Below are 15,506 nucleotides of genomic sequence, written 5' to 3'. Positions count from 1 at the left end.
GCAAGCCGAGTAGAAAATTGTTCAGCTGTCTGTTGTGATTGCAGCTTCTCGACGTCGAACCTTCCTTGTGTTTGTTGGCGTGTGTTTTTTGCTGCACAGAGACGGGTGCGAATCTTTGCTGCAACAAGATAGTGGTCCGAGTCGATGTTAGGACCTCGGATCGCACGCACATCTGAAACACTGGAGATGTGTCTTCCGTCTGTCACAACATGATCGATCTGGTTGGTGGTTTTTCGATCCGGAGACAGCCAGGTAGCTTGATGTATCTTCTTATGCTGGAATCTAGTACTACAGATAACCATATTTCGGGCCCCGGCGAAGTCGATCAGCCTCAACCCATTTGGGGATGTTTCGTCGTGGAGGCTGAATTTACCGACCGTAGTGCCAAAGATACCTTATTGTCATCGTGGCGGGGGCATCTCTCATAAGTGCGCTCTAAGCACTCATAAAAGGCATTTTTGGTCACATCGTCCTTCTCTTCCGTCGGGGCGTGGGCGTAAATCGGCGATATGTTGAAAAACCTCGCTTTGATGCGGATTGTGTCTAGACGTTCATTCACTGGAGTGAATGATAGTACCTACCACGAATCCCATACCAAACTTGCGCTCATTTATATGACCACTGCTCCTAATATAAAAGCATTTGCTGTTCAAGCGACAAATGTCACCAGTCATTGACTTTGGGATTTTGGGAGCTCAACTGGTCGTAGCGAAAGCTACAAAGTCTCACCAGAGACTATAACCTGGTACCACGGGGAGCAGTTTGCCCTTGGAGTTTACTCCAATCTGCTCATTGGGTTTGGCCTACCTAAACCAATTAGAACCTTAGCATAAGTGCAGAATGCAACGCATTGCATTGATTTAAGTGCTTCTAGAAATAGAAAGCATCGTGAGGTTAGGCCGTCGCCGGCAGGTACTCACGTAAATCACAACGGACTCTGTCCGTCCGTCCGTCCTTGCAAGCTGTAACTGGAGTGAGATATTTATTTATTATATTTAACTCCTAGGTACAGGATATTTGAACCACGGTACCCTGTTGACTTTTGACGGTAAACATCGATCAATGAATGAGAAAGAACTTTTTCCTTAATAGTATGAACGGTGTTTAATATACAAAATAAAGTGCAAGTAAATGGCATAGTTGCATATCTTATTATTATTATTTAGTTTTCCATCCAAATTCTACTTTGGATTGAATAATTCTACATATCATAGCACGCAGCTGCCTGAAGTTTCATGGTTGTGAGTCCCACAAAAAATAAAAAAGCACTAATCATTTGTAACTACCTTCTAGTAAGCAATAATTTGCTGTAGAAAAAGTGGTTTGAATAAGCAGTAAAGGGATATGTTCAGAAGTGCTTTTGTGATGAATTCTTGGAGGTGAGACGTACCTTGAGTCAAGTAAAGCAAATTTCTCCTTTCTTAAATACCGCAGAAAACTATTTGAAGCTTACGACAGTTTCAAGGCTTGCGTCAAGTTCCTAACTAAAGGCAAACAAATTTTTCTTCTCCCGTTTGGAAGCCATAAACACATACTTGGTTGCGGTTGTGGCAAGCAAAAAGGCTGCAACAGTTGCCTGCTTAAGAAAATGTTTACGCGAACAAGCGTATGATACGAAAATGTAGGTTACACAGCCTGGGTGTGTAATGGACTTGGACTAAGCCAGAAATTGCTCAAACTGAGCTAGTAGTGGTCCGACTATCTATAAAAGAATATTGGTATTGCATATTGAATATAAATAGATAACACCGTTAGTAATTCATAGACTCATGATATGACGTAAAAAGTATTATATTTTGTTTTCGCATTTTCTATCACAAAATACGAGTATGTCTATTAATATGATCAAAGGTGGTTATCCAAAAAATGCTTCAATTTATTTGGTCTTTTCCGTTTTAAGAGAAATTTTCTGTAGAAATCAGCCAATTCCCATCTGAGCATTCATATGTATATACATAGTTGCAACATTCGGAGGGGTGTGGCAGAATGTAACGAAAAGTTCACTAATACAATAACGAAAGTTAAACTTTTTGTATCAAGTTTGTTCGAGTAGATATGCAAGCAATAATACCGTGGAGGCAAAAGTGTTACTGACAGTCCCCAAGTTTTCAACAACAACAACAATGCACGTAACTGCAAGTACAGAAATAACTCTGAAATTCTTTAGCCAAGCTGTCAAGTGGCGCAAGTGTTGCTTTCATCTAAGTGGGTGTGAATATGGATTTTTTGCTGGAATTTCTTGGCATCGAAATTCTCGCTATAAAGGGGAGGCAATTCTGATCCAATATATGGCTTGGCTTACTTTTTAAAATAGGGCTTGTTCTATAGTATATATAACAAACGTATATTTTTTAAATGATTACCCTACCCAACTAATCTGAAGGAAAAATTTGCGAGAAATGTGCTAAGAGGTCTGTAGGATATTTGAGGTGTTCTGATTAGCAATTTGTATTGCAAAGTTTTCCACAGTCGTTTTAGTAAATGGTGTTGCCTTGCCCATACGTCCATTGATCGCAACACAAAAACTCTCTAGTGTAAGGAAATGTCTACTTTAATTTTCTAATATCAAGCAAAAACTATCAAGTAACAGCCTCTAACATCAGAGTCGGAAAATTGCTGTAAACTACTGCTATTGGCTTAGCAATAATCAAGTATTAATTCCTTTGCTTTTTTTTTTTGCAGCTGCTCAACTCAACGGATAATGTGGTGGTCTTGCGACGCGTCACTTTACAGTCAACTGGACGTTATCGATGCGAGGTTTCCGGTGAAGCCCCCTCCTTCCAAACAGTTTCAGGGCATGAGGACATGATTGTTGTTGGTAAGTTGATACAAGTTAATTGATTTATATTTTTCAGTGCTCACATTATTTGCTGCAAACTACATCGTTGTCTTTGAAAATACATTTCCGCACACATTTATGGACAAGAGAGCCAGTTGGTGGAATAAAAAATACGCTATATCATGTGTTTGTGACAGACATTTGAAGAATCTGTTTTTATTAGAACCCAGTTTTCACTAATCCTGGAATAAGTAAACAATAAATAATACACAGAAAACTCCTGGATAATGCTTCTCTAGTAAAAGTTCCATTAAAATTTTAATGTGACAAGAACTGAAGCTTCTTAAAAGAAATGTATATAATTCTAAACTATACTACTGTGATAAAAAAGTAAGGTGTGTCAAGCTACTGAAGTACACCTCTGAGCTTATTTTGCGACAAAAAAACATGACTCGGTGTCAAGTTAATGAGGAGTCGAAAGCAACAACCATCGAAGACGGGCTGATTTTTGTAAAATTACGCTAATTTATTTTTGTATTAGGTCTACAACTTTGTTTCCGCCGTTTTTTTTTTGTAAATTTAAGGCTTTATTGTATAAAAACGGTCCAAAAGTGTTTTCCCTTATTCCCTCAAAAAGCAATGCTTTGTGATCCACTTTTTTGTAAACTAACACAAGTTGCTTTACAAAAATTCCATATTTTTTAATACCTCATAGAAATCATATACATGGTTGAAGTCGAGTAATAGTATTATCTATGTATGCGTTAGCCTCAGTAAAGCGTGGAATCTTTCTTGGAATTAAAAAATATGCAAAATTTCCACCAAATGTCGAGAATTCGGCTCAAAAAGTGACATTTTCAGTTGAGAATAAGTTTGGGATGCAAACAGATCTCTACAAATATTTTGTTGGGTTAATGCTGACACAAATGTCCAACATCGATATAAAACGATTTAATCGACCATTGCTTGACCCTAGAGACATCTATTGGAAATATTTCTTTTTTATAAATTGTTTTTTAAAATACATCTAATTTGGTTACCATAAAAGTTCGTTCGTGCTACCATTTATTCGTGTCAACATTGAGAAGTGGCTTGATGGGTAACAGATGTTATACGTTTTTCTTCGACATTTATTTATTTACTGGATCTGCTTTTGTTTTAAAAACCTAAGCATAAGTTTTCAAATATTAAATCTATTTAAAAACTTGACAGGCTCAAGCAAGTAATTGAACTGTTTTGGTGATATGTTGCTCTAGTACGCAGGCATATACATATTTCTTTTTAGGCGTATTTGATCGCAGGGATGTACTAAATCATTAGCTAATGGGTTTGGGTGATCACGGAGGATGCGGTCGTACCGCAGCAACTAATTGGCATACATTCAACTCGGTAACTCACTAAAGCAGTGTCATACCCAAAAGTTGATATCAATACATTATTAGCTGTTGGACGATATGCTGCATAGAGTTGAGCCTAAAACACTGTTCATCAAATACGAAATCTTCTACTTCATGCCATACCTTATGAAACGCCTGAGCCACGTCTGGAAATATAGGTGAACAGTACTCTCTGTGCTAAGATGATTTTCTTATTTCGTTTGTAATTCCATTTATTTGCTCTATCGTGCTATGTATTTCACGAAAGCCGAATTGTCCTTGTATTATATTATTTTCGTGGAGGAAAGCAGACATTTTGTTAGTAGGAAGACTCATTGGTCTGTATGAAGATGTCTTTCGCAGGTAATTCAATTAGCATTTTTGAGGAAATATTGTTATGTCCTGGTGACTTTTTTTGGGTTAAATTCATCTATGATTCTAATAATTTTAAAAGGTGGAGTCTTAAAACACTCGATGGACTCGTTAACTGTGTTGGGTAGAATTGACAGCTTAAAGTTGTTCTTTGGACAATTAGGTTGAAATACCTGTTCTAGGTGATTTGCAAAAACATTAGCCAGTTCCTCGTCACTTCGAACCTGATTTCCACTGAAGTCTCGTATAGGCATGTTGGAGTCAATTGGTGGCTTAATGGACTTTCCCTCTTAAAGTAGTCCGATTCAGTCACACAATTTTGCAGACGCTTTCTCCAGTCCTTGAAACAGTCAGAACAGTGTTTTTCCAGAATAGCCTTTAAAGCATTTTTGATACTGTTTTTTTCTCCTGTATCGTATCAAATTGGCATTGCAGTATTTTCCTTTTAAGTTTGCTGTATGAGTAAAGTGGTTGTGAACCGATATATGATAAGCAGAGTTTTTGGAAAAAAATCGTAAAGAACCAATGCAGTATAATATGACACATTTAAGCAATTTTAACACCTATTAAGACATGACGTTTTTAAGACAACCAAATATTCTTCAAAATGTTTTCGGCTGAGCATTGGATTCTGCCAATACTCTCAACGAAGTCTTCCCTTGTTAATCGACGTCCTGTCGGTAGAATTTGATAGTCGTATAGAGTATAAAATCATTTCATACTTCAAACTTTTCATTTAGGTAATATAATATATCAGACATTTTGACCCGGTTTAGTCGCCCGCCTTTTAGAAAAAGTGTGAAGGTATTTTATCTATAACTATATTCGTGCGTTTTTTTCCAAAATTAGAACGCTGTTTAAGAAAAATATGCACAATACTAATATCAAAGTATTTCCTCTCTGAAGCTATGAAAGCTATGCATATCTTTCTGGCAATTTTTAATTTCCAGGCGAAGAGAACTGCGCCGGCTCAACACTTTTGCACCAAAATACGATGACTCTGATGGTTTCTATATATTAAAGTATATTATAAGGCACAAAATACTGCAAAATGGCGCAAAGATTGTAGCTTTCCCAGACATGTTCGGAATATTGCAACAATGAAATATTAATCAACTTACACCATCTCTTAGGAAATCGCAGGAAAATTTTTAGAGACCAAATACAAAAAGCTATTTTAATAATGTGCTGGAAACGAAAAGATTAAAAAAATTGTAAAGATTGTAGGAATGCAGCAATTTTACATTAAATACCGTTAACTCATATAAATTTATAAAAAATATTCGAACCGTTGTAATTTAAAAATTTAACCGCACATGCAGATGAATTTTTCAATTAATTTGCGGTAACGCAGACAATAAAATTGCGGCGCAACACGTACTAAAAGGCAGCGGGCAATTTGCCAGCGAACACATGAATGGTGTTGCAAGAAAATATGCGAAGAACTGCGAAAAAAATGCTACAATTTTTAAATATATGCCACAGCTTCACGTATTCCATATATTAGTTCAGAAAATAATAATAAAATTAATTACTCCTAATAACCGTATCAATATGTGTGAGCGAACCGCAAAAATACTTGTACCTTGAAGAACAATTTTATGGTGTGTAGCTCAACATAGCGTGGTTCCGCAACTGCTCGAAAATATAAAAAAAAAATAAAATAAAGATAGGTTTAGCCCTCTGTTCCCCTTCATCATGTTCCACAAGTTCAGTTAATTGTATAATACCGTGACGACTCCCTTTATTATATAAATCGAAAAATTAGTAAATAATAATACATAATACTTCTAGCTTTTTCAACTCATATGCCTCCCGAATGAAAAATGCGTCGCAACTGCAAGCAGACGAGATATGGCGGCAACATTACATAATGGTGGAGTCAGCTTGTCGGCATTGCACTGCCAGAAAAGCAGCATGTTGAATCTGTTGATTTTGTTGTTGCTTATCTTGTGGCGGTCGAGGTAATTGCTTTCGCCGTTATTGTTATTGTTGTAAGCACATCTTATTCTGTACAGTTGCATAAACACAATGAGTATGAAATTCAATAAAGAGTTAAACAAAGCTGTTAACGTAATTGCATTCTTTGCCACATGTAATTGTATTTTCTGCTTTGCTGAAAACTCATTTGATTTTACTAAAAGTATGAGCAAATTTAAATTGCAATTAATTGTTTGGCAAAAATAAATTTACTTCACTTTTAATGAATTTGTGGTTATCAAATTACCTTTGCTGTTTTAAACTTTTGAGTATTTTCGCAATATTATTTGATTATCACAAAGATTTTCTTGATTCTGGTGAAGAAGTTAAATACCAAGGCTAGAGTACAGTTGACTTTAGCACAATGTCGATTAGTAAACCAGTGCAGCTTATCCAGACGACTGTGTGCCCCACGTTATAGAAATAATTTTCATCCATCCACAGAAAACCATTTCATCACAACTGTTTTATAAAATTTAAATAATATTCAACATACTTACAACAACAGCCAAAGAAATCCTGCCCTTCTTTGGTCATTGAGTACTCTATCTATTCCACAGAGCGTTTATTTCACTATTCGGAAAATGTTTTTTATGGATAACCTCAAAAGCTATATGCTGTTACTTGAATAATGCACTTGTAATACTATACAAGTGTGAGCAAAAAAAAAAGTTAGTTTAAATAAAAGTGCGAAAACTCATACGTCGAAATATTTTATTCTAGGTGGGTATGACTATCAGTGACATCTGTGGCAAATGACACATCAAAATAATCATTAGTGTTTAGTCTACGTTTGTCTTTCTGATCGCATTCGGCGATGTTTGCGAAGAGAGAAATTATTCAACAAAGAAGTTCAATTAAATTTTGTGTGCGAAATCAAATTTCTGCTGCTAAAACGTTCAGAATATTGAAAAAGGCCTTCGGTGATAATCGTTCGTCGCGATTATGTGTTTAGATCATTACAAATTATTAAAATAGGGGCGAGAAAGTTTTAACGAGGTACCACGTCCAGGACGGCAATCAGTCAGAGATCTCACTGTCATCGTTGGAATACCAGAAAGATAAGTGAAACCCATTTTGAAAGATCAGTTAGGCTTAATAAAAGTTAAGTTTCCAAAATCACTAAATTTTTTCGAAAGACAGGGTCTTGTTAACGTATATGAAACAATGCTTTCCGACTTCCAGGATGTCATGAAACTTATTCTTACTGGAGATGAGTGTTGATGATATGCCTACGATGCGGAAACAGATAATCAATCGGCCGAATATCGTGGCAAAGCTGAGCCAAAACCGAAAAAAACACGTCAAAGCAGATCAAAATGAAAGTTATATCGACAGTTTTCTTCGATTAACGAAAGGTTGTCCAACCAGCCCAACTGTCAACAGGGAATAATATTTGAGTGCTATGAGTCGGTTGTGCGAAGCTATTCGTAAAAAGAGGCCGGAATTATGGCTGATAACTCTTAGATTTGCACCACGCTAATGCACCGTCGTTTATAGCATTGATTATTCGTGAATTTTTCATCAAATTTTTAATGAGTATTGGCTGATTTAGCTCCGTATGAACCATATTATTAGTTATTTATTATGGATCACATTGATCAGATTATTATAAAATGGCTATTTATTCGCTGTCTTTCTGAGAAGTATTAATAAGTTTTTTTTTTAATATTTGGCTACATAATGCCTTCTTAACCGTTGTATACAAACATTATAAGGGACAAAATTATACTCTTTTTATACCCTGAACAGGGTTTGCCACGAAGTTTGTAACACCCAGAAGGAAGCGTCGGAGACCCTATAAATTTAAATGATCAGTATGTTGAGCTGAGGTGATTTAGCCATGTCCGTCCGTCTGTCTGTCTGTATATATACGAAGAAATTGTTCAGATACCGTTTTGAAATTTTGCAAATAGCATATAGCTGCCATACAATCTGAATGATCGGAATCAAAGGCAGGTATGGAAAACTTTCGCATTTGACGTGGTATCTTCACGAAATTTTACATGGATTACTGCCTTAGGTAATAACATAATCTCCGCAAAATATGTTCAGATCGGATTACTATAGCATATAGCTTCAATACAAACTGAACACGTAGTTACTAAAAGAAATACAGCTGTGAAGGGTATATTAGCTTCGCTGCCGCCGAAGTTAACGTTTTTTCTTGTTTTATTTTGTATTTGTAAAGTAAAGGCGAGAAGTTCTATTTTAAAGATAATTCGCTAACAAAGAACTTAGCAAGTATGAAATCTTATTTATAGAAGGCTGTCTTAAGAGCAAGTATAGCTAAAAATGGTGAGTCTAACTGTTTTCTCTTACATTATCGGAAATAAAAAGGCTTAGTTTTTCAAAACTTACTCCTTTTCTTTTAAAAAATTTTCCATGAAATCGCTCAAAGGCATTAAATTTACTTAAAAAATTTAAATTTTGTTGATTTCTGGCTTATTTAAAAGCTGCCAATATCTTTCGTCTGAAATAAAAAATCAATAATTATATGCAAATCCCGTACACTTGCACAGACAGCGACGTAAGGGCGGAAGAGGTGACGTCCGTAGCTAGTCTAGCGTTTAATCTACGGCAGCTGAATGAATACATGACGTAGAAGATATAGTTGTAGACCAGCACCGAGTGTATTGTAGAGCGATTTTGCCTTACAGAATAGATACACACACATATATATGGACATATGTAAAAAGGATATTTGCATATACAAATTGCTGTACGTTAATATTGTGCTATATGTGTATGTGTGTACACGAAATTGTTATTATTGCATATGCTTTGTATTATTACACCGCACTGCTTGTCCTAGCAGCACACAAAGAAATTACATGCAAATGTATGTACATATTTATACATATTTACATTTACATATATAAAGCTGGCAGAATGCAATTGTTGCTACATTAAAAATGTTAGCAACGTACAACAAAAGCCTCTGTGAATTCTAAGTCTCAGTGGCTCAGTATAATAATAACAACAACGACAGCTGTGACAATAATAGTAGGTACGAGCAGGCGCTACTATGCCTGGCTGTGTGTACTATGTATGTACATGTGTAACCCTACTGCGCCGACATATACACACACTGACAATGTACCTCAGCACTGGGCTGAACAGTGCAATGCCGCAGCACTTCGCATCAAGTACGGATAGCATTGTCTGACCTGGATGGTTGCCATTTAGGTCAAAATGAAAATCATTGAAGTTTTCTACTTTTGCTCTCACACACACGTAGAATTGCGTTCACTTACACACACGCTTTTATTCGTGACAGTTGTTGTAGTTGTCCGCCCGGCTGTCCATATGTCGAAGTGACATATGAAACTCAGTGCAATGGTTTGTGCAAAAATAAACAAAGCCGAGCAGAATGGCATGTACGAACGAGACCCACTGGGCGTATACGCAATACGGTTGTAACGAGATGAGCGCAGTGTGTCAGCAAAAACCGAAAAAAGAAACAACAAAATGTGCAACACAAGTTTATGTCGGCTTGTCTTTAATGTACTTTTCTACAAAATGGGCAGATTTATTATATTGTAAAATAACTTATACAGCATGTACTTGTTGGTTTGATTGCTTTGCTTTCACTCCGTGTTCCTCCTTTACATGTAATTTATTTTTGTTTTACAATTTTAATATTCATATCGAAGAATCTGTTTACAATTCCAAGGAAAAAAACAAATTTTGCCAAGCGGAGCAATGAAAAACTGAAGCGTGCACGGAATTTGTTTTGCTTTAGATGTCCTACAAATACTCATAAGCATGCATGTATGTATGTGTGTGAAACGCATAAAATAAAATTTAGAATTTGTAAAAATAATGCTCCATTATTCTGGTATAAGTCACACAGCTGAGCCTATTTCATAATAGACTGAAATTTAATTTTATTTTCAAATTAGAATTTTTAGATGTAATATTTGCAAACATGTACATTATAAAAGAGATAAGGGAGGATCTGAATACTCTTCAATGCCAGCAGATTAATTGAAAAATATCGAAAGCGAAAATAATTATAATTCCAAATTCCCCAGATAGAAAGTAGGATCCAATTCTCTAAAGTGAAAGGTATTTTATTTTAACATTTAATTTGAAATTAAATATTTACTATAAATCTGCATTTTGGTTTTCTTATGATATTTATCTGCCTGAATTACTTATTCAATATTGTATATGGCCAATATGATTCTCAGTGAATTCAAGTTTTGTAGTTTTTTTTTGAAGACTGTGTTGTTTCTAAATTCAAACAACTTTTTCGAAAGCGGTTACGAGTCCTTTTTGAACTAGACCCCTCAATTTTTCGGATAACATCGAGACTTCATACCACATATAGGAAGGAAATAAATAAATAATATCACATTATGAAATATGTTCACTTCAGGACCAGCTCTTACCACATCAAAAATATACTTACATTCGAATATACAATAAATTAGCAGTGAATACCGGTTTTTTGGTAATTACTATATATTGCTATTGACTTATTCTCTGATTTAATCATACATTACTATGTATGCCCTTGTATCCTTTGTAATCGTTTCCATGAACTAACACAATACTGAAACTGTATAAAATAACAAAGAAAAATTCATTCAAAAAATATATTATTGCTCTTAAATTACACTAATTAACATTATTTGCTCATTTTTTACAAGCTACTCTGGCATATTAAGCTCGGACATAAAAGTTTAATGGCGCACAACAGATTTGCTCATATGATCACTTAAACATTTCAAAAAACTTTATGTTGTTTTTGTGAAATTTACACGTGTAACTGGCTTACTAGGGTATGTCTACTCCCTGGTTAAACATTTTTTTGCGAGGAGGGAACATATTTTATTCCAATGCTTGTATACTACGAAACTGCGTTGGTATTTTTAAGGGTGTGTCCACTGCACGCTAATGGTCTCTGTTTGCCGAATTTTTAAAGCTTTTACTCTCTATTTTCTCATGGACTTCAACAGTAGCTTCGTAATTAACTTCTTAAAACTTCTTGGTATGGTAATTTTGTATCAATAGAACATGATTTATACATGATTATTTATACATATAGTTAAAATATCCATGTGTTTTATTAAAAAAACATTCATTAATCTGAGAGAAAATTTTCAAGTCAAAAATATTTTTTTTTACATTCCGCGAGTGCCAAAGATTACAGCAATTTCGTTTATTTAGATATATTTGAATATGTCCGACAGAATAATATATAGACTTGTTATGGGCATGAAGGAAAAGTATAATCTTCAAAACCTTAACCGTTCGTCTCTATTATGACATATTGGGAAGTACGTCTCCATTATCACATGGCGCATCGCTAAATTTTATGCTATGACAATGGTATTTTTTTTTTTTGCATCAACATTCAGGAAATAGTTCCACGACGGAGTTCACGTGGAAGTTAAGGAGGTATTCTACTCCAGAATTTTGAAAAATTCAATTTTTTTTCATATATTTAGAGTTCAGACCCTTAAGAAGGGTCCTCCAAAGGACTTTTAAAAATTAAAATTATTTTAAGAGCTACAGTTACTTTAGTGACGCAGTGCCTAGCCCGGTAGGTAGGTAGACTCACTTTTTTAAACGCGTTTTTCTCGAAACTACTTTTTTCCACACGGTACCGGCATTATCTCAAGTTCAATACAACCGATTTACTTGAAATTTTGTGTGAACCTTCTTTATATAATCCTTTATCCTTTATCTTTATATAATCCTTAATCCTTTGTTTTTAATATTTAAAAAAAATTCAAGAATTTCAAAAACAAAGCATAAAAAAAGATTTTTATTTTCAGGCAGTCGCCATTTTTCAAAAAAAAAATTCGTGTTCCCTGAGGTAGGGATTTCTTTTGATTTTTTTTCAGACCACCAGGAGAGTCAGGATCAATGTCACCAGGATGCGCCATTTTTTTACATCTGTCTCTCCCCCCCCTCTAATTATTTTAATTTTTAATATTTTTTTATAATTTTTTTTTTCATTCTTAATATATCAATAAATACACCATAAAAAAATAGATACTAAAAATATTTTTGGTTTTTTTTTAACAAAGTTAAAAAAACTGCCCAAAATTTGATTTCTAGAGTAGAATACCCCCTTAAAACATCGAACTTTTGTTACGCCGCATAATCAAGGCATGTGTCTTGAGGTTACTATCGCTCCAATTCTTCAGATTTACCGCAGATACATATCACTCCCAATATAATATATTTCAATTTCAGTCTAGCGAACGTTGGGCTGCCGAATCGAAACATTTCCATTTCGGTGCTCTCCTTTTGTGCAAATCGGCCTCCATCAAAATTTTAAGCCTTTAATAAGTCAAACTTATTTCTAGCTACGTGGAATAGCTATTATTATATCCTCGATTTTTCTTAGGATACTTGGCGTTGGTTTAAATTATTCTTATCAGAATTTGCTGTAATTTCGTCATTCTACAACTTCAATTAGGATAGTATAATAGCTTAAAAAAATCCGGTCTGTACCTAAATTAGTATCGGGTATTGTCAGTAGAATTAATTTTGAGAAAAAATTTAAAGCTTGTGTATCATGACTCCGATTGGGATTCACATAGTCAAGTTAGGAAGTTTTTCATCCTATAAATAATATTATTTTTCAGACTTTCAAGCTACTTTTAAGTGAAGATCGATTTTTTTAATCTGTGGTATTTCTATAAAACTTTCTTACGCAACAAATTAGTTTTTCTGCAGCAAAATGACTCACCCTAAAACTCATGTACACATACTGTACTTTGAAAAGCTGAAGTTTAAAAAATATTTGCGTAAATGAAATGAAAGTCGGCCAAAATGTCAAATAACTGCCTGCCACATGTTTTATGCATGAAAAGTTATGGCATACACAAAATGAGTTTGTTTTAGCAAAACAACAAATGCGTAAAGATATATACACCCACATATAAACATTGACAAACACAAAATTTTTAATTACAAAAATAAACCATTACTACTGCCAGTTTTAATAATAAAGACCAACATAACAACTGTGACATTTTAACCGTAATGGCACACAGCACATACTTGTACATATTCATATAAATATATATATGTATGTTATACAAGTGTAAATAGTTACGAAATTGTAGGTGTACCATATTTAATTACTACTGTAATGGATTTGTATTTCAATGCGAAACTTGGAGTGACGATTTGACTGAGGGAAGCCTTGACTGCCCCCTGCGTCGCTGTTTGTGGTTTGAATCCCATGAAATCTGCAGCATTAAAATGTTACAATTATCAAAAGGTCATTTCTTCTTTTTTTGTTTGTACTTTTGGTTTAAATTATGCATAATTTGCGAAATATTCGCCTTTGGCACTCACCCAGTATACATTTCAGTTGAGTGCACCCGAAACTCCGCAGCTGCTTCAAATTGTTTAATGGAAGAACGATGTTCGCTCGCAATCGGTCAATCAACCGTACAATCTCTGCTGCCACTCACTTCATAGCTGCTTGCTTATCTGTTTGTTTGTTCTTGCTGTTTACTTTTTCCTTAGCATCCACACATACTTGTACAAAAGGACTTCGGAGATCCTTCGTGCTATTTACCACTGCTGTCATTGTCAGCTAACCCACTGTGTTCGTCTCGCTCTCTCTTCTTGTCGGCGTGGACGAGTTTTAATTACTTAATTTTTATGACATGCACATGTAAATTTTACAGTAAATAAATTTCAATGGACATTTTATGCTTTTGAAATTTGACATTATGTTACATTGCGTTATATGTTCGTTATGTTAGCATTGTCTTCCTGGCCCCCTTGCTGATTGGCCGGACGCTGTGCTGCGTTTGGCTATCAAATTTTATGGCGCATACTTTATGTGGCGTAGTAACAACGGCGCGTAAGTGGCGAGCACAGTTGCTGTGCGCATCAGCGGAATGTGAAGCATAAAATTTGTTGCAAGGGTGTAATATACTTTCAACTTATAAAAAATAGTACATGGAAATAAAATTAATTTAAATACTTTCAAAAGAATGTGATAAATGCTGAAGTGCTGCAGCTTAATGTCTGAAGTAATGGAAGACGCTTAGTTCTTAGAGAAGTTTAAGACATTTAGCATGGTATTTCGAACCCGTGAAGGTTCATACTGAAACGAAGCTTTCTGCTGCCCCCGCTTCTTGTAGTTTGCTGAGGTATACTCGCCGTGTTTAGACTTCGTAATAAAATAAACTATGGTGCTCTCCACAAATCGTACTTTATTTGATGTTTTATTATATTTATATTTACAATTTGTGATTTAAATGGTGTCCTTCGCGTTGTGGTGGCATCACCCGAGGATAGCGCAATGGCAGGGTAACGGTTTAGCGCGAACCGTTACTAAAATGTGAACTTACGGAGGGCAGTGGCAGAAGCCACGACGCCAAGAGTGAAGTAAGTCAAAAGATCGACTCACTACCCGCTTCAGGCGTGACTTCCTGCCTTCATTTTGTAAAGACTGGAATGCCTCACAGAGAATCAACTCAATGCAAAACATTCATACGCCTTGCCCTGATGTAAGGACGTCTGACCGAATATGTCTGCGTTTATCAGTAATATCTGTGTATTATATACCGCGACGGGAGGATACTCTGCTACATGCGTTGACGCTCGTATGGGCTACGATGACGACGCTCGGCTGTTTCTGCCGGCCCCTGTTTAGGCTATCACGATGATGTTCTGCTGAGTATGCCCGCACACATATAGGCTGCAGCGACGATTATCTGATGTGTACTGTGACGTTACTGCGGTATAGCCGTGTAAAACCCCGGACCACAGGAAACTATATTGGCGATCGCAATGTTAAGGCCTAAGTCGGTCAGAGGATCAACTCACTACCGAGCTCACCCTTAACAAGCGGCAATCACAAGTCAACGTAAAAAGTTTAACCATAGGATTAACTCGCCGCTGAGTCTGTTGTCGGACGTGTGTACACTGTCATAGAGTTTCAGAGGTAAAGAGATGCCCAACTCATCTCTCATTGCCAGTGAGACAGCAATCGCTAAACGTCAAAACTTAAT

General features: G+C 35.6%; 1 protein-coding gene across 1 annotated transcript in view; it reads left to right on the top strand.

Annotated features, from left to right (window-relative positions):
- The window catches only part of LOC105228637 (uncharacterized), a 63,948-nt gene that overhangs the window by 39,520 nt on the left and 8,922 nt on the right, over positions 1-15,506 (top strand). Inside the window, exon 4 of the mRNA XM_049450337.1 lies at positions 2,683-2,818. Coding sequence (XP_049306294.1) covers positions 2,683-2,818 — 136 coding nt within the window. The remainder of the gene's footprint in view (positions 1-2,682; positions 2,819-15,506) is intronic.

The sequence above is a fragment of the Bactrocera dorsalis genome, chromosome 1 (genome assembly GCF_023373825.1).
Source record: "Bactrocera dorsalis isolate Fly_Bdor chromosome 1, ASM2337382v1, whole genome shotgun sequence".
In the NCBI taxonomy this organism is placed as follows: domain Eukaryota; kingdom Metazoa; phylum Arthropoda; class Insecta; order Diptera; family Tephritidae; genus Bactrocera; species Bactrocera dorsalis.
Note: the sequence above shows the minus strand (reverse complement) of the source record. Positions and strands in the feature narration are given on the sequence as shown.